We start from the raw sequence: 24,969 nt of genomic DNA, 5'->3' as shown, positions 1-24,969 counted from the left end.
TCTATGTAAACTCTAATCCTAAATGTTAGACACTAAACTCTCTAGTCTGTAAAATAATTTTTTCATTACTCTATCTTATTTGAGGTTTATGATCATTCTTACTAATTAAGAGAATTATGATTTTTTAGATTGCTTGTATATAAGATGTAATGGATTGATAGGGATAAAAAGTTTCTCTTGTGTCACGTTCCACGATTAACGTCATTCTTCTATGTGAAATTTTTTTTTGTGTTGCCATCATGACATAATGTAGTTTTATAGTTCACTCATATTATAACATGTTTTTAATTTAACAGTACTTACCTATTTGAGTCTCTATCTTGAAAGTATATACATAAACTTGTCCGTCACTCATATTATAACACGTAAATTGTAATACCATGTGACAATATGTGAGTTACCCTAAAAAATTTTCATTCAATTATCTAATTAATAATCCATGCATAGTTAATTCTAGCGTGATTAGCATGTCGATGACAGGATGTTAATATTAAATTTGCTCTTATTTCATGAGAATAGGTATAGTAGTCGCGACACTTAATTACTTTGACATCCTTACATAGTAACTTTGATATTGCATGTAGTGTGAACGAGGATAGTACATAAAAATGTGAGGAAGTTGGTGTTCATGATTGTCCAAAGTCATAAGCAAAAGCAAATCACTTGATAACTAATGCTTATCTATCCCTTTTGTGTACTACAAGTGTTTTAGTTAACGTTCATGATCTTTACTTGGCATAAGTATCGGATGCATTCAAATCTTTGCTTTCAATTAGTAGTCCTTAATTATAAGTAACCTTTTAATCCTTGATTCCGCAAAAAGCAAAGTACTGTAAAGTTATTGTTTATCATTAGTTCATGGTTGTTTACAAAAAAAATACAGATTAAATCAAAAGAAGGTGAAAGTAACATGAGATTAAAGTTTAAATTTGTTGATCATGCCAAAAGGGCGGAGTATACGTGTTATTTGGACATATGGAAAGCGTGACAGAATTCTGACGTGATTTTCAGGGTTTGGTTGAACAGAATCATATCTGCTCTTTTGGACAAATGTATGATTGCAGATTTTAAGGATAAAGGTTGGATGATTGGGGTAGATAAATTGATTCTGACCTTTCTCCTTCAAGTTCATTGTCTGTCGTACGTATCCACATGGCTGCATCTATACCATAACAAAATATATGGACGATATTGTTATGATTATTGATTAAACGTTTATTGTAATCCATCCAGAGTTTGACTTTTGCAAAGTAAAATTACGATTTAGATCATAAACGAACAATATAACATGTCACGTTAAATTGTTAAAGAACATTAATGTAACTGTCAATTATCAAAGCTGATTTTAGAACCACCAACTTGAGAAAATTACAATACCACACAAATATTCGATACAGTATGTCCACAGTTTGCTAGAACATCTTTAACAAGATTTTCTACTCAACAAATATGTTGGAACTCCATGAACATTAGAATCTCTAAGAAGGGAGAGCATGTTGCATTTAAGTAAAGGAGTTTGTATAGGAAGGGGAATCCAAATACATAAACTAAGAACAGAAAAGAACAAAAAAAGAAAAAAGAAAAAAAAGGAGAGATGCTAATTTTGCATTCAGATAGGGCTCACTTGCAATGTCCAAGTCATAAGAAGCAATTTCGTTATGAGGAAGCTTGGCACATGCAGGAGGGGTGTCATGAAGTGGTACAAGAGGGGTGGAACCATGTTGTGGAGGGATCGCCAATGTTTCAGGTCACTAAGAAGATTAAGTTGACACGAATGAAGCTTAATAATTAGGCCTAGAGCAATGCTAGGTCAGGACCGAGAGAGATTAGGGAAGTGGAGGACAAGCTTACGAGTTTGTTGGGTCAACCTTTCATGGAGGAATCTATTGAACAGAAAAAGGAGCTTATTGGTAAGTTGAATAGGTTACTTGAACAAGAGGAACAATTTGGGAGACAATGTTCAAAAGGGAATTGGGTTAAAATGGGAGACCGAAATACCAAATACTTCCATCAGAAAGCTAATAGGAGACAAAAGCGTAACTGCTTGTATGGGTTATTGGATGATAACGGGGGTTAGCTTGAGGATCGTATGGGCTTGGAGGAGATTGTGGTTTCTTACTTCACCAAGCTTTTTAGCTCCAGCGGGGTGGCGAACTTCGAAGACATTTTATGTAATATCATGCCTTCATTGACTGAGGAGATGAACATTTATCTTGATAGCCCATTCATGGATGAGGAGATTAAGTTGGCTGTGTTTCAGATGCATCCTACGAAAGCACGGGGCCCTGACGATATGTCTCTGGGGTTTTATCAGAAGCATTGGGGGGTGGTCGGTATTGATGTTTGCAATGGGGTACGGTCCATGCTCCTTTCTGGACATATCCTTCGGAAAACCAATTATACCCATGTCACACTAATTCCTAAAGTGAAGGATGTTACATCGAACAGAACTACGCCTTATTAGCTTGTGCAATGTCTTGTACAAAATAGTGGCAAAAGTATTGACGAACATGTTGAAGACTATCCTTCCTCGTGTTATTTCCCCTACACAAAGTGTGTTTGTTCCGGGATGATTAATTTCTGATAATTATTTGGTGGCTGTTGAAGTGGCCCATTATATGCATCAACGTTCCTCAGGATCTAATGGTCTCATGGCGTTGAAGTTGGATATTAGCAAGGCATATGATCGTGTGGAATGGAAATTCCTTGAGGCTATGATGCACCGCATGGGGTTTTCTGATAGGTGGATCCGTACAATTATGTTGTGCATTACTACGGTGACTTATTCCCTTAAGTTGAATGGGGATCCGATGGGTTATGTGTGTCTTGAACGAGGTATAAGACAAGGGGATCCTTTATCCCCATATTTGTTTGTGATGCGTGCAGATGGACTATCGACATTATTGACAAAAGCCGAACTTGATGGAGATTTGCAGGGGATCAAGGTTTGTAGGGCTGCCCCTAGTATCCACCACTTATTCTTCGTGGATGATAGTTTTCTCTTTGCTAGAGGTACTCCTAGTAAGTGTCAAAATATTAAACAGGTGTTGCAAACGCATTAAATGGCTTCTGGTCAAGCGGTAAACTTTGCAAAGAGTTGTATTTCTTTCAATCCCAATATTACTAGCTATGACAAATAGTTATTAGCGAATTGTCTTGGTATGAGGAGAGTGGAGTTTCATGATAAATATTTGGGTTTGCCAGTATTAATTTGGAAGTCGAATAAGGAAACTTTTGCGTATGTTAAAGATAGGGTGTGGAAAAAGCTTCAAAGTTGGCAAGGTGGACTTCTGAGTAGTGCGGGACGTGAATTGTTGGTGAAAACGGTGGCTCAGGCATTACTTATGTATTTTATGAAATGCTTCCTTCTTCCTAAATCGTTTTGTGGGGAACTGAATTTGATGATAGGTAAGTTTTGGTGGAGTGGGGATTCGGGCAAAAGGAAAATTCATTGGCTTAATTGGAGGTACTTATGCAAGCCTAAGCACGAGGGAGGTCTTGGATTTAGAGATCTTTATGCTTTTAATTAGGCATTGTTGGCGAAGGAAGCATGGCGGTTCCTTCATCATCCTGACTCTCTTGTATTCCGTGTTTTTAAAGCTCGTTATTTCCCCATGGTTAATTTTCTTGAAGCGAGGGTGAATTCTAATAGTTCATATGTTTGGCAAAGTATCGCAGCTTCAAGACCAGTGCTTCAAAAAGGCCTCTGGTGGCATGTGGGAAATGGGAGGAGAGTACGTATATGACACGATGAGTGGGTGCCAAGGGAGTCTTGTTTTCGTATTTTGACCCCGCCGCTGATGCATTGGGATGTTGATGCCACGGTGGACAAGTTCTTTTGGGTGGAGTCGAAACAGTGGAATGTTCAATTATTGAATGAACTTTTCTCCCCGGAGGAAGTGGCATTAATTAGAGGTATTCCATTAAGTTTAAGGGATACTATAGATCGTAGAATATGGAATTATGAACGTCATGGGAAGTTCACTGTCTGTAGTGCCTATCATGTCGCACGGGGCTTATTGGCAGCTAGTGGTGAGGGCGTAATTGATTCCTCTTCTTATTCTAATGCTGTGGGGCGAGAAATTTTGGAAGAAATTGTGGAAAGCTTGTGTTCCAGGGAAAGTGAAAATCTGTGTTTGGCGTGCATGTTTGGATTTTCTGCCTACAAGATTAAATCTTTGCAAACGAATAGTGATGATTGAGGATTTGTGTGTTGTCTGCGATGGTCAAGTGGAATCAATAGAACATGTGCTGCGTGATTACAATGTGGCGCGAGCGGTGTTGTTTCAAAGTTTGGGTTTAAGAGTAGATACCGTTCAGTGTGTGTCTCTTATGCTTTGGCTAGCCAATTTACATTTGCATGGCTCTAATTCGGGGTTTGAGCTTTGTTTAATGCTAATTTGGAATATGTGGAAACACATGAATGAGATACTCTAGAACGGTAAGGCGTTGCCTCCCTTCGAGCAGAGGGTTGGTTGCAGAAATTCCATAAATGGCACAAGTCAGAAACTAGAAAAGTTAAACAAGAGAATCAGAGATAGGGGAGACCTGCTGAGGGTTGGTTTAAATGTGATTTCGATGGAGCATGGAGTCATAATGGAAATCGGGGGAAGAGGTGTTGTAGTGGTGATCCGAAACCATTTAGGGCAATTTGTTGCTATAGTTGCAAGACCAATTCAGGGACCATGCTCGGCTTTGCATGTTGAGTTTCTCGCAACTCGTAGAGCTGTCTTGTTGGTGAAGATGCTAGGTATGACAGGAATGAAGATTCACTTCGAAGGTGATGATATTTTGGTGCTGGCAGCCATGAAAGGTCAAGGGGATGATTGTTCAGAGCTCAATCCTATTATAAATGATTTGCATTGCCTTCTTATGGAGTGGTCCACTATTATGGTCAGCCATATCTTGTGGGAAGGTAATTTGGTAGTGCATCGACTTGCTTGGATGGGGATTACTAGTACTCAGGAGGTAGTTTGGTTTGAGGAACTTCCGGATTTGATCCGGGATATTCTATTAGAGGAGTCTTTGTAACTCATATTATTGTTCATTTGAGGATATGTTCTTGTTGTGCGGGATGCTCTTTTCCTTCAACTAGGTTGAAATCTCCGGCAAGATTTTTATCGAGACCCATTATGCACACCATCCTCAGTTTGTACATATTTTGATTTGCTTAATGAATATCATACTTTTCTCAAAAAAAAAAAAAAAAAAAAAAAAAAGATAAAAAAAAAGATAGATCAACTTTTTAGATTACATTTGTAAATCATATAATAAATTATTAATAAAAAATAAACATGTTAATTAATAATAACCACGTTATACAATTTATAAAATATGATCTAAATATATGGTTTCCCGAAATTATTCTCAATAAACTTTAATAAGATAATGGAACCAAACTCGGCCGCAATCTTTACGAATAGACAGAGAATCTTATGTCGTAATAAACTACTATACATTTTACATACTATCCGAATATGCCCATTATATATTTTGGATTTAACTCAATCCACATCTATTATGAACATTTTCTTGGTATAAAATAGATTCCAGCCTATATTATGGAAAAGAAGAAAGCATGGATCATGCGCATAATATGAACCACACAACAGGAGTCCATTACACCAACTACCAACACTGAAACATGCATGCGCTAGTTTGAAAAAACGTATGCAACCAAATTTGATTTATGTTACGCTTTTTAATAAAAAAATTCTCTGAAATTATTATTTCGGTTTTTGATAATGAAAATCGATAAGAATGGTTATTGAGTTTGTCCACCGTTAATTATTTTGGTCATTTCGTGAAACTCTATTAATATCTTTGTTATGTGACCATATTTTTAAGAGTTTTTTTGGTCAAACCAATCATTTCACTTAACGAGGATATTGACATATTTTTTACGAATAACCAAAATGATTTACAAAACTCAAAGATCACTTTTATCGATTTTGATTGTAAGACACCAAAATGAAGAATTATGTAAACTTAAAAGACCATTTAGTTAAAAAGCTTTTATAGTATAAGTGATGTTGCCAGCTACCTTAAATTACACTTAAAAAAGAAAAGATTGAATCAAGCTGTACTAAGTTGAAAGAGAAAAGTCAATTTATCAGGAAAATTCATAGTTTGTTTTCGTGATGCTATTATTTTAAAATGGACAATGTTAGGTAGATCAAATTTTTAGACTAAATTTGTAAATAAAATGATGTATCACCAATAAGAAATGAGCACGTCAACGACACTTAATTACTAATTCAATAATCTACAACCACATGATTTAATTTATATGGGTTAATATCAGTTTACTACTCTCAAGTTTCATGGTTTTTAACATTTAGTACATAAAGTTTTTTTCGTCCCAGAGTCATACCTAAAGTATTAAATTTGGGACAGTCTCATACATCTGTTAAGTTTTCCATTAAAACTTCTGTTAACTGATAACGTAACGCTTATATAGACAATTATTGAACGGCACGTGTCAATATCAATATTAAAAAAAAAAAAAAACGACAACAAACAAACATCCAAACCCACCTTCTTCCCCGCACCCTCTCCCTCCCTTCTCTCTTCTGCAACCCGCACCCCTTCCCTCCATTCTCTCTCCTGCACTTACAACCATTCTCTCTTCTGCACTTACATCACCCTCCCTTCTCTCCTCTGCAACCATTGAAACCCAAAAAAAAAAACAAAAACCCAGAACCCCTTCGTCTTCCCCACCCGACACCCCTCCACGGCTCCACCATTCCATCCCCTCCAACCCAACCACCAAGCTTTTTGTTCCTGGAATTTAACTGTAAAATTGACATTTTCTTCTTCTTAAACAGCAATGACGCAATTAACAACTCACCCATTAGTTTCAATTTCAATTCAATGCACCATTCAACCAATTGCAGCGATTGAAACCTAAAAATAAAAAAATAAAAAATTAGAAATCGATGCGATTAAAAAACCCTAACCCTAAAGCCCACTTCAAATTTCCTCAGTTAGATCAAAGCAAAGAAAGCACTTTGTGTGTATGATCTCAGTACCTGGAGTCCTGGAGCTTGGCGGTGGACTTCTTCTCGACGTCGAGAACGATGGTGTTGGTGCCGTGGACGCTGACGGTGGCGTTACGCTTACAGACGGCCTAGAGCGCGTACTCGACTTGGAAGAGATGACCGTCTGGAGAGAACACGGTAACGATGAAAAGATAAATTAGTCTTCTATCACAAAAAAAAAATGATGGACAATAATGTAATTTCATAAGTTCAAATTTTATTATTTTTTATTGAAGGTGCACATGATGTCAAAATACTTTTAATATTAAAAAAAAAAAAAAAAAACAAAAACATTCCACTTCTCCACGTTCTCTCTCTTTTCCTTTTTTTCTTTACATTTTCTAAAAAAATGTGTTCATACATACAAAATGTAGGCAATGTTAGTATCAATAAACTTGAGTTGCTGGTTGCTAGTTGCTAGTTGCTGGTTGCAAGTAAAAGATAACGAAGGTTAGGAGAAGGAGAACAAACGTGGGATGTAAACTTTGCTTTATTAAAGCGTGCCAAGTCATGTCAAAAAGTTAAAAAAAAAAAAAGATTCAAATTCCACGTGGCAATGCGTATGCTCCATTAGTGTCGTGGGCATTGTATTTAGCCATTAGTTTCAATTTTAATTAACTAAACTTTGCATAAAATGCTCATGGGAGGTCTTTGAGCTCTTAGATCTCGTTTGATAACTGTTTTTTAAATTAACATATATTTTTATTAAAACACCAGTTAGGTGCTTTTACTAAAATCATTTAAGTGTTTTTTTTTTCAAAATTTATTTTTACTAAAATTTGATTTCAAAATATTTTATCTAGAATCTTTTAGTTAATCAAAGAACTTGCTAAACGAAACTTTAATCATCACGATTTATCATTGATGGGAATTTGACAGTTGCAGCTGTCACCACTCACATCACCCTAAACCTTAACTTGGATACAAGTTAACTCAAATCGAAACATGTTGAGATAGATATCTCTTTAACTTTTTTCATCCCTTACAATCTTAAATAATATTGCTTGATAATCGGACATGCTACTTCTTGTATAATAATGCCGTACAGATCAATTATACAAAAAATCAATCAAATTAAATTATTTTCACCTGTTTAAGTGTTTAAGTGAAAAACATGTTTCGTCTATCTATTAAATGAACATTAGATGATTAGACAAATTTAATAAACACTTTGCATAGATGATAAGAAAACCGAAAAAGTAGAACAAGGCCAAGAAACAATTGGCCACTTCGATAGTCAATATAAAAAAGTAGACAACATAAAAAGTCATCATGCCGATTTAATGTTCGATCCAGACCTTGTTGACCTTTTGAGACGAAATTTTTGGTTGAACAAGCAATTCAATGAACCAGCAATGCACAAGGCCAAGAAACAAACAGAGGGGAGCCCAGCTCACCCAGAAGAAACTAAGATAACCAGGATAAAAACAGACGCCGCCACAAAGGACTCCAGCGTCATCCCAATTGCTCGAGACAAAAAAAAACCCCATCTACGGAGGACAAGGAAGATCATCTTTGTTCAAAATACCAACAAGCGAAGATGGAGGTGTCACCACCCAGCCTAAGCCGCACATCTCGGGTGAAAAATTTCTTGCGACAAAATCCACCGCCATATTTGCTGACCATGGAGACCACGACCAGGAGCATGATTGAAAACTCCTCCCGAGTCCCGATCTCCAACGCACGGGACAAGATTGGGAGCAATTCCCAATCACAACTCAGAGAAGGGGAATTTTGGAGTGCATAATTTGAACCATTTTTTTCAACAAACATTATCCCCATAAAAGATATAAGTAAATTTTTTTCAATGATACGTAGCACTGAATGATATAAAAAATGTATGATATTAAAAATATAAAATTTAACAGTTGTGCAAATAAAATTTAATTGCTAAAATACTCATGACCCTAAGTGTTAGCATTGAAGTCACACCGAACATTAAAATCTTTATTTTGACCTTAATTTTTTTGAATTAATTATGTTTAATTAATAAGGTTTTACTTTTTAAATTAGTTAAGAAAAGAAAAGTCTGCAAGTTTGACAAATTTTTCTCCAGTCAAACTATGTTTACTCGTTCAAGCTCAACAATCTTTGCTTTCAACCCACGGTTCTAGACGATTCAAGCTAGAAAAAACAATATTTTTATATTTGGTCATGTTTTATCGCTATCCCAATTTGTTTTTTCAACACATCCATTCTCTCAAATTGACCTTGACACTACGGGATGTGAAACAACAACAAATCCAATTAAAAGAGTACAATAGTTTTTTTTTTTTTTCTTTTTAATTTCAAAAAGCTCACGAAAATTTTATCATGATATCTCCGTTGTAGTTTCTACGATTTTTATGTTTTGATAAAAAGTACGACATTTATGAATGAGATGAGAAAAGAGTACAGGAGTATAAAAGATTTAAAGGTGTGATTTTTGAAAAAAAAAAAAAACAGGCCCGAACTTTCAATGCGGAATCAAGAAAAAAAAAAATCAAAGTAAATAAAAAACATTCAAATAGACTTGTCCTCAATCAAAGCATTTGCAACTATATCCGGTGGTTCCAATCCAGGCACGTGAAAAGTTTATGGGCCACCTGATTTGCATCTCGTCTAATGTGGCTGAATTCGGGAAAAGTATTGCAGAAAAACCACAAATATCATTTTACCAAAACAAAAAAAAATACGGCACAAATATCATTGATTATAGGCCCCATGGGAGAGGTGTCGTCCTCATGTTTATGCATGCCAGACTTGGCAGCCATGGCCACGACGGATTAATTTTAAAAGCATTTTGTAAGAAGTAATAAATGTCAACTTCCTTATTTTGTTAATTTGAACACAAGAAAAGATATTCATAATAATTCTCATAAAATAGTAAAATAAGGGGAGAAATTTTTTTTTTTTTTTTCACAAGTAACCTTCAAATAAAATTAAAAAAAAAATTTCATCAATTTCTTCTATCAAGATGTTTTGAATATGTAATAGTCATATCCAAATAAATCATCTCTAACAACTGAGACCTTGATGTATGAGAAATTATCTCGCTCAAGATATAATATGCACTAAATAAATGAAAGATTTCAATATGCGGCCAGTGATTAATCCATAACATCTGCTAGCTGCAACATCAATTTGAATCAATGGTTTTTCAATAATGTTTCGAGGGTTTACAATAGAGCCATATTACCGTCAGATGTAAACATTTTACTTCAATCACAAGATCTAGTATTGCCTTTTAAAAACGACACTAAAATTTTTGGACTAGAATTCTCTTCCCAACTCTTTTCATCCCTTTTCATCTTCTTCTTTCACATTCTCTTATTTTATTTTTCTCTTACTATAAAAAATTAATATAAGATATTGACGTGATTTAACCGTGACTGTTCAAATAATTAAAAAAATAAAGAAAAGGAAAAAAAAAAGAAAAAAAAGGAAGATAATCCTAATCCAAAATTTTATATATACCGGTACATGCTAGGAAATTCCGAACTTTCAATCATATCATCATTTCCTTTTACCAACATGTCCAGAGCGTCCACTTGCTGGGAAGAAGCGCGTATTGACCACCCCATGACTTTTTCAACGAACCCAAAGCTAGGAATGTTCTGTTGTTCAAACACTGGAACGTGTGGTCGGCGCTAACGCCTCACCCCTTTCTCTCCGTTTACTATGACATCATCACTTATGTAATTTACTAGAGTATTTTTTCCAAATTCTCTCTACAAGGGTCATGGAGATGTTTAAATCGTGTTCGTTCATTGTATATCATACAGTCAGTTTTCGTCAAACACTATTTATATTTAATTTAAAATAATTTCTAATCGAACAATGTACGATGAACTAATATAATTTAAGAATATTCAGAATCTGTACAAAAAGAATTAAAAGATGATCGTCATTCAAGTAATTCAGTATTTTACACAGCACTGTTTACGTCACCGTTACTTCCGTACAAACTCGCCGTCAAAGAGTCAAACCCCCTCTCTTTCTCTCTCCTCGCTCTCTCTGCTATATATACCTTGGAAGCCTAGCATTTGCTACTTTAGAAAACTCAGCGAATTCAGAGCTCCCACAACTTGACCGAAACTGATTCATGTACCGAACCAGAGCTTACCCACTACCAAAACTTGCTGTCTAAGCTAAAGACCCAGACGACCCAGACGACCCAGAAGGCCCAGAAGAGAAAATACAGGTATTTGTTCGTACAAATTAGCTTGCTCGTAGATATGTATATGTTTGAATTGATTTGTTTAGGTATAATTTTTTGCTAAAAGGGAAAATCTGAGGTTGTAGCTCGTATTGGGCTTCTTTGATTGGAGCGTGTAGGTTGATTGGTGGCGCATAGAGCGAGGAAATCCTGGGATTTTCTAATTTTCTTCTGTTTTCTATCACTTTCTCGGGAAACAAACAGAGGGTGAGTGGGTTTGGAGCGTTTTGTGAATTGAAGTGTTGGGTTTTGTAAAATCGTTCAACTGTTTTTGATATTGGTTTTTTGGTCCCAAATGGAAAATTACTCCTAATTGATTCACATGGAAGTTAAATTTTATAAATTGTATACCTTAACATAGTTTGTCAATTGTATAATTTTATAAACTGTGTTCTCCTGGTGTCGGGTCAATTGATCTTCTGTTTTTCGATTGATGAGACCGATTAGTCTCGGCCAGTTTGAATCAATCTCCATTTGGTTATCTGTTCCTGACTAACCAATCGATAGAAGGACTAGTGATGCTTTAGGAAAATTAGAGGCCTTTGCCTTCTTTGGGATTCTTTTTGTCGAAGGGTAGGAAGACTTGGACTTCTTAGACGAGATATCACTTGCTGAAGTAATATTCCATTCTATCGATCGAAGCGGCCCATTTCGTTGCTTCCTATGCTTCCAAAGGGTAGCTCAAGTACTCTTTATTCTGATTTAAGTTCGTTTAAGATTTAAAACTTTTCTCGATGTTTATTGATTCGATAAAACATTGAGGCAAAGAAAGATTGTGGGTTGGTTATAATTTCTGCTTTTCAAGGTTCGGTTATCTGCAATTTTTCCCTCAGAATCTCTAGTTAATGGGCCTTTTTCTGTATCAATATTGCAGGTTTATTCTGTTATCTTGAAAGTTCACAAGGGTTGCCAAGAGTGTTTCTGGGGAAAGCACAAAGCTTGACCCTATTCTAGTTGATAAGCTGTGCGGTCGGATTTCTTCACATGGAATAGCTGATGCCAATCTCGTAGCATGGACCAGCATTTTGGATTTGGTGCGACTGGTGCAGGATTCTCATATACAGCTCCACTTCCCACTGTTCCATCTTTACGGAAAAGGTTACTTGGGTCATTGAAATTTGATAGTAGCAACTCACCAAATTCACCCTTTTTGACTCACTTTGATTCCGACTCTCTTACGACACTGAGCGACAGTCAGGAGGAGCGCAGCTCCTCCGAGAATCTCTCAGGAGTCACCCCCTCCTGTACCTCTTCATTTGAAACAAACAGTTACGTCCATCAGTTAAGATTAAGCCCTTCGGTGGACTGTAGTCGAGACGGTCTGCAGGTCTATTCTGGTAGCACTTCTGCCTTAAAGGATGCAAATAGTAACCAGAATATAAAACAAACTTTGCAAGAATTGGAGAGTGCTTTAATGGGGCCTGATGACGAGGAAGAAGCAGTCACCACACCAAACACTTATATTGGAGAAAGTAGCAGAAGGCAGATGCAGAGGTCCATGTCATGGATCCAGGAGCACCAGGTTTCACAACCAGTTCAACGCCAGACATCCTTTGTTTCTAGGCAAAGGCAGTTGGGTGAAGTTCAGATTGAGAAACGTCATAAAGTGATAGATGATGCATCTCTAAAGGGTTTGCCAGCAGGTAATCTGAAGCAATTGCTGATTGCATGTGCTGGAGCTCTCTCCAACAACGACATGGATGGTTTTGAAAAGTTGATTGAAAAGGCTAGAGGAGCTGTGTCTATCAGTGGAGAACCAATCCAGCGACTTGGAGCTTACTTGGTAGAAGGGCTGATAGCAAGGAAGGAGATATCGGGTGCCAATATTTACCATGCCCTTAGGTGTAGAGAGCCTGAGAGCAACGAATTGCTGTCCTACATGCAGATTCTGTTTGAGATATGCCCATACTTAAAGTTTGGTTACATGGCAGCCAATGGGGCCATTGCTGAGGCATGCAGAAATGAGGACCGCATCCACATTATAGACTTCCAGATTGCCCAGGGAAGTCAGTGGGTCACTCTCCTTCAAGCACTTGCAGCAAGACCCGGTGGGGCTCCCCATGTACGAATTACAGGTATTGATGATCCTCGTTCTAAACATGCCCGTGGTGATGGGTTGGAGGCAGTAGGGAGACGGTTGAAAGCCATCTCTGACAAATTTAACATCCCAGTTGAATTTCATGGAGTTCCAGTATTCTCACCCAATGTCACGCGGGACATGCTTGATGTCAGGCCCGGAGAGGCTCTTGCTGTGAACTTCCCTCTGCAGCTTCATCACACACCAGATGAGAGCGTTGATGAGAACAATCCAAGGGATGGGCTGCTGAGAACAGTGAGGTCTCTGAATCCAAAGGTAACCACTTTGGTGGAGCAAGAATCAAACACAAACACAACCCCTTTCTTCAATAGGTTTGTGGAAGCTCTTGAATACTACATGGCGATGTTCGAGTCTATTGACGTGGCCCTGCCAAGGAGCAGCAAGGAGAGAATCAATGTGGAGCAGCATTGCTTGGCGAGAGATATTGTGAATGTCATTGCTTGCGAGGGGAAGGAGAGGGTGGAACGCCACGAGCTCATTGGCAAGTGGAAGTCCAGGTTGACAATGGCAGGGTTTCGGCAATACCCGTTGAGCTCATATGTAAACTCTGTCATTAGGAGTCTACTGAGGTGTTACTCGGAGCATTATACACTGGTGGAGAGGGACGGCGCTATGCTCTTGGGATGGAAGGACAGGAACTTAGTATCGGCTTCTGCCTGGCACTGAGTATAGAAAATAAAGATACAGAGGTAGCAGTAGAATTTACCAGCTTGTATTTTTCTTTTAATAGATTCATGATGCATAGCACGCAGCCCTATAGTTTCATTCAATGGAACGCTTTTGATCACTGTTGTTCTTAGGATGGCCGGCATTTGTATGCCGCTGCAGAATGTGTTTCCCTACCACCGAACGTGTTACCGCTATGTATACATGATTCTGTTCATCTATCCTTTGCTATCTCTGATAGAGTTGTATGTAATTATAATGTAGGGTTTCTTTTACTTGATCTTTTTGTCACTATATTTTTTGCTTTTACAAAGTATTTCTTTCACTTTGGTGTTTGCCATGAAGCAATGACGAAATACAAGAGTCTTTCGTCATTGCTTCATTTAGCGATCAATATTCAATATCCAATACCAGAAGCAACATGCCTTCTTTCTCTAACTGGAAGATTATGTTAATGCAACAATGATGCTTATACTTTATACGTATATGTTATTGACTTGATTTAGTAACAAAAATTAATATATCTTTTGATATGCCGGGGAACTTCTTTTGTCTCGGCCGCCACGCAAACGTCTTTCTTCTCGGCTACCATGCAAAAGTCTTTCAGTTAATAATATTTTATTCAACACATGTATTAGAGGGAAAAAAAAAAAAAAAAAGAATGCGAACCCCCAGGGATAATTGGGGTGTAAAAATCATTTCTCCGAAATATAACGAAAGAGTGTTCATAATAATTTTTTTTATACTACTTTTAACACGAACCTCAAATCCAATAACGTATGAAGGAGCTATATGTATAGAGGTAATTATCTTCATAATAATGCAGGAGACCTAGCTAATGGTTGGGAAATTCTTGTATAGTGTTAGTGTGCCACTCAGTACTACTGTTTGGTAGAATTCCTCTTCGTTTAGAAGTGAGAGATTTTAGGTTTGAATCTTGTAGATGACGAATTCGACACCAAATTTGGCTGTCTATTATGTGGCTTAGTCAAACTCCTCTCATTTTAGTGTAAAAATATCGATGTAGTCCAAAAAAAATACAAAAAAAAAAAAAAAAAAAGAAAAAAAAAGAAAAGAACAGAAGTATCAACGAGCATCATCGGTAACGTTCAATGTGCGTGTACAAAAACGAAAGTATAAGTTTAACTAACATAGGATTCACTTGTATAAAAAATTGTTTCGGCAAGTGTGCTAATATTACGTCTCTAAATAACATAACTCTATTTAAATTACTTGGTCTTGTTGATTTCTGAATTTTTTTTCCTGCCGTGTACGAATTGGACACAGAAATCATTTATTACAGTGGTGATACCATTAGTATAATATATTAGCTGCCAAAGAGTTTCTTTCTTACTCATGTAAAAAGCCGTTTCTTCTTAAACTTGAATCACAAATCACTGTCGGAGACATATGTCAAGATAACTCTTCAAATTACTAATATAATACTTTCTGCACATTTATCAAACCTGTTCAAACATAATTCACATTTATTCACCAAACAAGTTTTACAAAGCATACTTTAAATAAAGTTACATAAAGCTTCTTGTTCCTTATTCAAACAAAGAACAAACACTACCAAGATCTTTATTTTATTTATATTTACACATAGCATACAGTAAGTATCATCTCTAACACAAGACTTAATTCTTTGGTTCCGAACCTGCACCAATTTAATTAGGGTGAGTATAAAGATCAGTAGGGACATTATACCTTAATATATATAATCATGAGTATATTATTTTTATGTAGTTAAAGCACATTAGAAAAATGATATGGATGAATGCACAAAATTCTTCTCTTCAAACCCATTAACTTGAACATAAACACCATATTTCCCTTTTGTTAGTGCTCTTGCCTAATTTCCTTTCGCCAGTATCAAATTACCCTTAAATTATTGTACCCTTTAGAGCTGACTTTAGATCTGATACCTATCAAGAATTAGGCTCAATGTCCACAAAGCCTTTTGCAATGGACTGTCGCTACTCCTCTAAATTTCTAAAGATTTTTTTTTTTTTATTATTTGACAAGCCACTTGTGAAGTCTTCTCACATATAATAAATAAAAAGAGGAGAAAAAAGTAATACAATTAACTCTGATATCCATGGAAATCTCTTTAAACAGCATCCCTGCTTCATCATCATCGTTGTACTTCCTCCCCATAGCCACTCTACAAATAACATCTCGAATAAGCGCCCCAAATAGTTCAGTTAAATCCACGACTGATGTTGAGGAGGAGGAGGAGGAGGAGCACTGATTAAGTATGTCGTTCATCATGGATTTGGTTTCCTATTCTCTCACCCTACGAAAAGAGCGAAACTTTTAGGTTGGGCTCTTCCTTGGGCTTGAGTACCTAACATTGGTATCAAAACTAGGTTCCTGACGCTGAGGAGGGGGTGACCTGGAAAAGGCTACCTTAACCGGATGACCCAAGGGTGCGCCGCCGTTAAAAGTGAAAGCCACAAGAGTAAGAGCCGTTGTGAGTGTCGGGTCTTCTGAAGGGTGGTATAATGTTATGATCCCACATCGGCTACACCAGAAATAGTGTGGTGGTATTTAAGTCCTAGGGCTCCTCCTCCTCCTCCTCAACATCAGTCGTGGATTTAACTGAACTATTTGGGGCGCTTATTCGAGATGTTATTTGTAGAGTGGCTGTGGGGAGGAAGTACAACAATGATGACGAAGCAGGGTGGCTGTTTAAAGAGATTTCCATGGATCTGACAGAGTTAATTGGACGTGTGAATATTGGAGACTATATTCCATGGCTTGCTTGGTTCACACGTCTCAATGGTTTGGACGCTGAACTACACAATCTGGCTATAAACGGTTCGACAAGTTTTTAGATACAGTTGTGCAAGAGCACATGGATGATGGTCAAATCAAGAGCGAGGATGAAAAGGACTTTGTGGACGTTTTGCTTTCAGTTCAGAAAGAAAACGTGGCTGCAGGTCTATCGATTGATCGAGTTACCATAAAGGCTACCGTCTTGGTATTATATTTAACATTCTCTCTTACTCAGTCTTATCCTTATGTTGCTGTATAATTAATTTTTATGCGGTCATGTCACATTGGAATTAAAAATTCGTGCTATCAAACAAAAAACATTCGTAATTGGATTTGATCATATATTTTCATTTTTCGAATAGGCACATGAAATCCTGACAGGCAGTAGTATGTAATTAGTCATATTAGCTAGCTATGTTAGAGGAATTATTTACTTTTATTGATATACTCTTATAGGACATGTTTGCTGCGGGCACTGATACCACATCCACAGTCCTAGAGTGGGCGATGTTTGAGCTTGTAAGAAATCCAATGGCATGAAAAAATTGCAGAACGAGGTAAGGAAAATAATCTGCAACAAAACAGACATAATTATGGAGGATGATTTGGTCGAAATGCATTACTTGAAAGCAGTGATCCAGGAGACTCTTCGCCTACACCCTCCGGTTCCGCTGCTGTTGCCTAGGATGTTAAAGATGCGAAAGTAAACGGCTATGACATTAAGGCCAACACACAAGTTATGGTGAATGCTTGAAAAATTGGAAGAGATCCCAATTCGTACGACAAACCAGATGAGTATGAGCCAGAAAGGTTCTTGGATAAAGCCATAGATTATAAAGCAAATGAGTTCCAATTCATTCCATTTGGGGCTGGCAGACGTGGATGCCCAGGAGTTCAGTATGCCTTGGCTATCAAAGAAATTGCTTTGGCGAATTTAGTGCCCAAGTTCGACTGGGAATTTCCTGGTGGTGCAACAGTAGAAGAGCACGTAGACATGACTGAATCTACTGGTTCAACCATACATAGCAAGTACCCACTTAAAGCAGTTGCGATTCCGTACTATGGTTGAATATATATACATATTTAGGAGCTGGATATGTTGAAAAATATTGGGGATTGCTTATGAGGGATTCCCTTTCTCCTAGAAATTATGAATGTAGCTATATGTGTTTTAATCATGGTATGGCATCAAACTCATACAAAATTTGGATCCCTGATAAACGTGACTTGTGATACATATATCATAAATTTAAGTCAATACAATTTCCTAGATGTAAACAGTGATTAGTTTCTAATTAAATTTTGTTTAATGTTGATTTGACTAAAAAAAATGATTAGTTTGATAAAAACACTTAAAAATACTTGTAAGAGAACATAGTTGTATAAACGGCTCAAATAAATTTTTTTTTCAATAGGAATTAATATGAATAATTTGTATTTAAACTAATTCTTAATTAATTATTTAACACAAAAGAACAAGATTTGAAATTATGAATTGAAATAACAAGACAATGAAATAAAATCAATAAAAGAGATTGCAAAAGTAGCTGGCAAAGTAAAAGATACAGTTTGAAAAGATCAAGTTTATACGATACTAAAGTTCCGCCGTCACCTTAACAATTCTATATATTTTTCTCAGTTACTTATGACTTATACATGCATACTTTGAAGGTTAGATTCTCCAAAAATATATTCTACTTGGATCCTTAAGTTGGAACGTATATTAAACATGCAACCCATCCAGACATTCAGTAGTTCTTCACCTATACTCTTTGTCTCCTCAATCACAGCAACAATATTATAATACTGAGGCGAGAGACTAATCAAGATCTTCTCAACAACTCTTTTATTAGGCAATTCTTCACCATACATTTTCATTTCATTTATCAGCGTTAACAGTTTAGTCAAGTAATCAGACAATGCTTCACCATTCTTCATTCTAGCATACTCAAAATCTCGACGAATGCCTTGCAATTTAATTGTTTTTACCTAAGAATCACCTTTAACCTCTTGCTGCAATACATCCCAAGCAGCTTTTGCAGTTTCTTGATTAGCAATATCCTTGGAAGATCTCATCACTCACGTCTCCTTGGATCAATCCTAAAGCTCTTGCATCGCAAGTAACCAAATCTTCAGCAACAAGCAGTTGCTTTTCATTAGTTAATTTCTCATCTGAAGGTAACACAAATCCTTCTTCAACAACTTTCCACAAATTGTGGGATTTGAAGATTGTCTTCATCCTGATGCACCAAAAACTCATAGTTGATGCCATTGAAGACTAGAGCTCGAAGCTCAGCACTAAATCCAACCATCTTGCAGCTCAATTCACCTGAATTCTTCATTGAAAACTCAAAATCACACATAGATTCACGCCCCTTGATTCACTTCGAACCAAGCTCTGGGGCCATGTTAGTGTTTAAGTATTTTTTGGGTAAATTTTAGGGTTGATCTTGTATGAATTTCAACAAGAAATTGAAGAGCTCAGAGATGACCTGGGATTACAGATAATACTCAGAAATGAAAATAGAGTTTGTTGCTCACAAAATCACGTAGGATTCAATTGCTAGATTCTCAACATCAAAGCCGGCCATTAGAGTCGTTGCCTTCACACAAGAACATGACTATGATCACATGCAAGACGTACGGTTTAATTTAAACATGACAAACTAACACAAGTGTCAAGCTATATACCGTTAAGATGTTATAATTTTGACCGTTCATTACAAATAAGAACACCTTTAACACTTAGATGAAATCCTGCATGACTCCGAGCTTCATCCTCATGGACTTTGTGTTAAAGATACAATAGGACAACTAACTAAGTCTATACCTGATTAAAAGGTTTCTTAGCTGTTAGAGTTTGTTAGTATAGTTGGTAACATAACTAATTGTATCTATTTATATTGAATTGTACACATTATGTTTGGGTAATGAAATCATTCTATTCAACAGTTTCTCTCTCTTTACAATTCCCTCTTTCTCTTTTTCTCTAACCTTTCTTTTACAGAGATATGAGTTTCTACATGGTATCTTTGCCATAGTCCATAGACTTTTATCTACCGCTTTCATTTTCTTGAACTTTCTTGCCGTTTCTCGTCTTCCAAACAGATCCTACTCATCCTAATTTCTTTAATTTCTTCTCCATTCTTGATTTTTTCATGGCGATTGCGATCAACTCAGCAAACTCCTATTCTCCAACTGCTTCGTCTGGTTCTCATGGCAATGTTACGAATCCGTCTGTTCAATCTCTCTTTTCGATTATCGTTTAGAATATTACCGGTATGTTGGCGACAAAACTCACTCGTCACAACTACATCACCTGGCGCATTCTCTTCATCCCTATCCTGAAACGATTCAAGCTTTTAGGGCTCGTCAATGGCACTGATGTGTGTCCTCCTTAATTTGTGATTGCTTATTCTGATCTTGAGTTCCTAATCCAACGTATGAGACTTGGTGTGAACAAGATCAAATCTTGATGGTTTGGAACAATTCGACCTTATTTGAAGATCTCTTTCCCTTGACAATTGGCATGGATGATTCCAGATCTCTCTGGTAATATCTCAAGGTCGTTTTTCTGGTGCCTCTCGCACTCATATACATAGCTTACTCTCGAAGATCCAAACTATGCAGAAATAAGACTTTTCGATGATCGATTACGTTAATTATCTTAAGGAGATTTTTGATAAACACGCTGTGGCTAGTGATCCAATCTCTGAATCCGATCTTGTTGCCTACATGCTTTCTGATCTTTCTGATGAGTATGACTTTTGTTGATGATGAACTACATGACTTACTTCTTAATAAGGAGATTTCTCTTTAGAAATGAAAGACTTTCAGTCCAGTTGCTAGTGGCTAAAGGGTTTCATCAACAAGAGGGTCTTGATTTCTCTGAGAGTTTTAGTCCGGTTGCTAAGCCTACAACTATAAGATTTTTGTTATCCATTGCAGTTTCCTTTGACTGGTTTATTCATCAACTTGATGTAAGTAATGCATTTTTGCGTGGTACTTTAAAGGAGGATGTCTACATGATCCAGCCCCCTGGCTTTGTTGATCCAAACAGACCACAACATGTTTGCAAGCTCAAAAAGTCTCTTTATGGCTTAAAACAGGCACCTAGGGCCTAGCATGAAGCATTTTACAAAGCCATTCTATCATTGGGATTTTCAGCCTCCTACTTTGACACCAATTTGTTTATCAAAAAGGATTCTACCATCACATTTATCTTAGTCTATGTAGATGATATCATCATCGCTGGTAGCTTTACCTCAGCTTGCAACTCCATTATTTCTCAGTTACAAACTATGTTTCCTGTCAAAGACTTGGGTGATATTGACTACTTTCTGGGTATTGATGTTCATAGATTTGCTATAGGTCTATTTCTTAATTAGTCTAAATATGCTCTTGATTTGTTAAAGAAAACTGATATGGTTGGTGTCAAGCCTTGCTCCACTTCTGTTGGTTATGCAAAATTGGATCATTTAGGTACTCTTCTCTCCGACCTTAAGTTTTATAGATCAACAGTTAGGGCTTTACAATATCTCACATGGACGAGACCCAATTTAGTGTTTGATGTTAACCAAGTATGTCAGTATATGCATTCTTCTCGAACAATTCATTTGCAGGCAATCAAATGGATACTTCGTTATTTGAAGGGTACTTTTGATTCCAGCCTATGGTTTACTAAGGGTTATCAAAGCCTAACTGCGTGGTCTGATGCAGATTGGGCAAGTTGCCCTATTGATAGACGTTGAACTAGTGGCTACTGTGTTTTCCTTGGTCCTAATCTTATATATTGTAGTGCAAATAAGCAATGCATTGTTGCAAGGTCTTCTATTAAAGCCGAGTATAGGTCTCTGGCTAATATAGCTGCAGAACTGAGTTGGATATGTAAGATCTTGCAAGATATCTCCTTTCCCATTCTTAAAACTCATGCGATTTTCTTTGACAACAAGAGTGCAATTGCACTGGCCTTCAATCGTGTCTTCCATGCTCGGACCAAACATGTTGAAATTGACTATCATTATATCCTGGAAAAAGTTCTTAGTGGTAAAGTCAGTGTACATCGTGTTACATCTCTTCTTCAACTGGCAGAAGAGATAAATATTGTACACTGACTTTGCCACTAAGAAATGAGTAAATGTAATGTAATAACTGAAACTAAAATGAATATGTTCAATGAATCATTAGAAATCCATGTAATCCTTCAATCACATAAATATAAACATTGTATCCAAGCACCTAAAATAAAAACATGAACCAAAATCCCAAAAATTTCACTATGAAACTTGTTTGTACCATGCTTGACCAATCCTGAAACCATTGAGCATCGGTCAACAGTATACCGTCGAGGACCCACAGGACTTTCCCTCTAACCAGGAGGCCAATCACAACGCAACACGTGTCGATATCAGAGGCCAATCACAGCACGACACGTATCAATGTTAGAACAAAGCTAGAAACCCTCCTCTATAAAAGGGGATCATTTTCCCACAACAATCCCTAATGTCATTTATACTAAACTATTCACTAGAACTCACTAAAGGAGAGCTTAAACCTATATATTTGTGTAAACCCTTCACAATTAATGAGAACTCCTCTACTCTGTGGACGTAGCCAATCTGGGTGAACCACGTAGATCTTGTGTTTACTTCCTTATCTTTATCTCTTTACATACTTATCCACACTGGTGACCAGAGTAATCTAGCGAAGGTCACAAACTTAACACTTTCTATTGTACCAAAGTCCTGGCTGATTTTGTGCATCAACATTTGGTGCCATCTATGGGAAACACACTTATTCCTACTTTCTTCAGCTTTGTCAAGCTGGTTTCCACCATTCGTACATTATCTTTTGACCAGGCATCGTTCTCCAACATGGGGAGCAAAGAAAGCCACAGCACACAGAACAACACCCCTTTCACGCCTAGTGTAAGGCAGCGAAAGAAAGAACGAAAAAAATTTGCTCTTCAAGCTAAAGTTAAAGAGTTGTAGGCTCAGAACAACATGATAATAATGAAGAATGAGGTCCTCCAGGAGCAGTATGAGAAGTTTTTCGAGATACTTCATAAGGCTAGGCATACTCAAACGCACGAGCTCATCGCCTCCGTGGAATTCAACCATCAACTGGGTGCCCCCCAACACAGAGGGTCACCAATCTTCAACATGATTGTTCCTAATGAGGAGCAAGTTAATCATCAAGGTTTTGACCAACATGAGGCCTCTCTCAACCCAGTTGCTTCAACTCGAAGCGGAAGAAGTGGAGGAAGACACCTCCTTGCAGAGGGAGTGGAATGATCAAAATCCGTTTATCACGACTGTCGAGACTTCCTAAGACAACATCGAGAGAATCCCATCCATATAAGCTCGAAGATCAATGATCGAAGGGTTTCTGAAAGATTCGGTCCCCTCCCACGACCCAGGCCGACTGTCAATCTAGGGAAAGAGCGACAGGTCCCAGAGGAACATGAAGGTACAAAGGACCCATAAGTATTCCGACAGACTCGCTCTAGAAGTCAGTACGACGAGTCCAAAGAAAAATCACATGTTTTTGATCAAATTTTCCTACTTTTAAGAGGTAATGGAAACTTACATAAGAAAACTCCAATAGTACATGACTCCACTTAGGACCCCCCTTATCCTTCAGCTCATTGAGGAAGTAAACAAGTTAAAGGTTGAACGTCAGGCCGAGATACCTGACTGGAACCAACCCAGGCCTGGCCCTCTTACAAGTAGGATCATCAACACCCACTTCAAGCGAAGACAAAACAGAAACTCGGTTTACAACTCTACACTGAAAGTGAGGATCCGATTGAACACCTTAATCTTTTTAAGTCCACCATGGTATACCAGATGCATACCGATGAAGATCGATATCTCATCTTCCCTTCCACCCTTTCTGGTGGAGCTCTAAACTGGTATTGTCGTTTTCTACCTGAGACGGTAGACTCATTTGAGGTATTGAGGAAACTAGTATTGTCGTCTTTCACCGATCATTTGCACTCTGCAGATGATTTGTACACTATTCGCCAGAAGCCGAATGAGTCACTGCGAAAGTATGTCGGCCGCTTCAGCCATGAATATTCTCGTTGCGCTAAGGCAGATGATAAGACCGCCTTCAAGGCCTACGTGAATGTTTCTTCAAGTACATGATCAATGCAAACACTTAGAAGATGTACTATGAAGTGATGACACAAGCTTACAACCACGCCTCCGCTGAGGCAATGACATACCAAGGGAAATCTCCTACAACCACCCCTTATCAACAAGTAGGGAGTGAGAGCCAAACCCAACCAAATGAGAAGACCTCAACCTTCCAAATGGCAGCGGCGCCCCTCCCTGTCTTACTTAATGCTTCGCCAAGACAATAGACATATCAACCTCAGGGTAAGAGGAAAGATTTCCATCCTCACCAGTCTCATTTTAGTAAGAAGAGTAAGAGGCATTATCACGATAACCAAGGGTATCGCCACGATAATGCCCGCCTTCAGGCAGTCAACGTAGTGGGCCAAACACGTGTCAAGACAGGCCTTACCCTGAGATATGAGATGTACACACCTTTGAACACCACAGGTGCGGCCATTTACCCTAGTATAGCTCACTTGATACCAAAGCCAAAGCTTAGGCAGTCGGATCACAAGTCCATGAAGAACACGGGTGTGTTTTGCTGCTACCACGAGTATAACGGCCATGATAGCGATAAGTGTATCACCCTCCGTGATCATATTGAAGCTTTAGCACTTGAAGGAAAAATTAATCAATTCCTTCTTCACCCTTCAAAGGATAACCATAACCAACGCTAAGTGAATGTGATATATTCCAAAAGCGGCGGCACACCCGTATCTGAATCTTCCAATAGGGCCATGAAAAACAGTGAACGAACTTTGAGGCCTGCCCACCAAGTGTTTCACGTAAAAAACATCAGGGGAGGCAAGTATCAAAAGCCTAACTGGGATCCAATATGTTTCTACCCTAAGGAAGAAAAAGGTATCACCTACCCTCACAACGACCTACTGATCGTGGAGGCTCACATAGCCAACTTTGATGTACGACCAATCCTGGTAGACACAGGGGCTTAGTTCAATATCATGTTTGTTGAAGCTTTCAAGGCACTTAATGTAGCTGAACACTTACTCGATCACTCAGTTTCTCCTCTAATAAGCTTTTTCGGTGATGTCGTGCAACATTTAA

General features: G+C 37.6%; 1 protein-coding gene and 1 pseudogene across 3 annotated transcripts; both read left to right on the top strand.

Moving 5' to 3' along the window:
* Positions 1-11,089: 11,089 nt before the first annotated feature.
* On the top strand, positions 11,090-14,280 carry LOC137742151 (scarecrow-like protein 21). Of its 3 annotated transcripts, XM_068481920.1 has the most exons (3): positions 11,090-11,223; positions 11,358-11,445; positions 12,113-14,280. In XM_068481920.1, the coding sequence occupies exon 3, from the start codon at positions 12,251-12,253 to the stop codon at positions 14,000-14,002; it is 1,752 nt and encodes a 583-aa protein (XP_068338021.1). In that variant the 5' UTR covers positions 11,090-11,223; positions 11,358-11,445; positions 12,113-12,250; the 3' UTR covers positions 14,003-14,280. The 3 variants fall into 3 exon arrangements, with proteins under 3 accessions (XP_068338021.1, XP_068338019.1, XP_068338020.1); XM_068481918.1 differs by lacking the exon at positions 11,358-11,445; XM_068481919.1 differs by lacking the exon at positions 11,090-11,223 and having other exon boundaries at positions 11,230-11,445.
* A 1,823-nt stretch (positions 14,281-16,103) lies between these two features.
* On the top strand, positions 16,104-17,852 carry LOC137742862 (cytochrome P450 736A117-like; annotated as a pseudogene).
* Positions 17,853-24,969: the final 7,117 nt, after the last annotated feature.

Source organism: Pyrus communis, chromosome 8, assembly GCF_963583255.1.
Source record: "Pyrus communis chromosome 8, drPyrComm1.1, whole genome shotgun sequence".
NCBI classification, from domain to species: Eukaryota; Viridiplantae; Streptophyta; class Magnoliopsida; order Rosales; family Rosaceae; genus Pyrus; species Pyrus communis.
The sequence above is the reverse complement of the archived record's forward strand: the minus strand, read 5'-3'. Positions and strand labels throughout refer to the sequence as shown.

Excerpts from the sequence above, each read along its gene's own strand:
- LOC137742151 (XM_068481918.1), top strand. The coding sequence starts at position 12,251 with ATGGACCAGCATTTTGGATTTGGTGCGACTGGTGCAGGATTCTCATAT.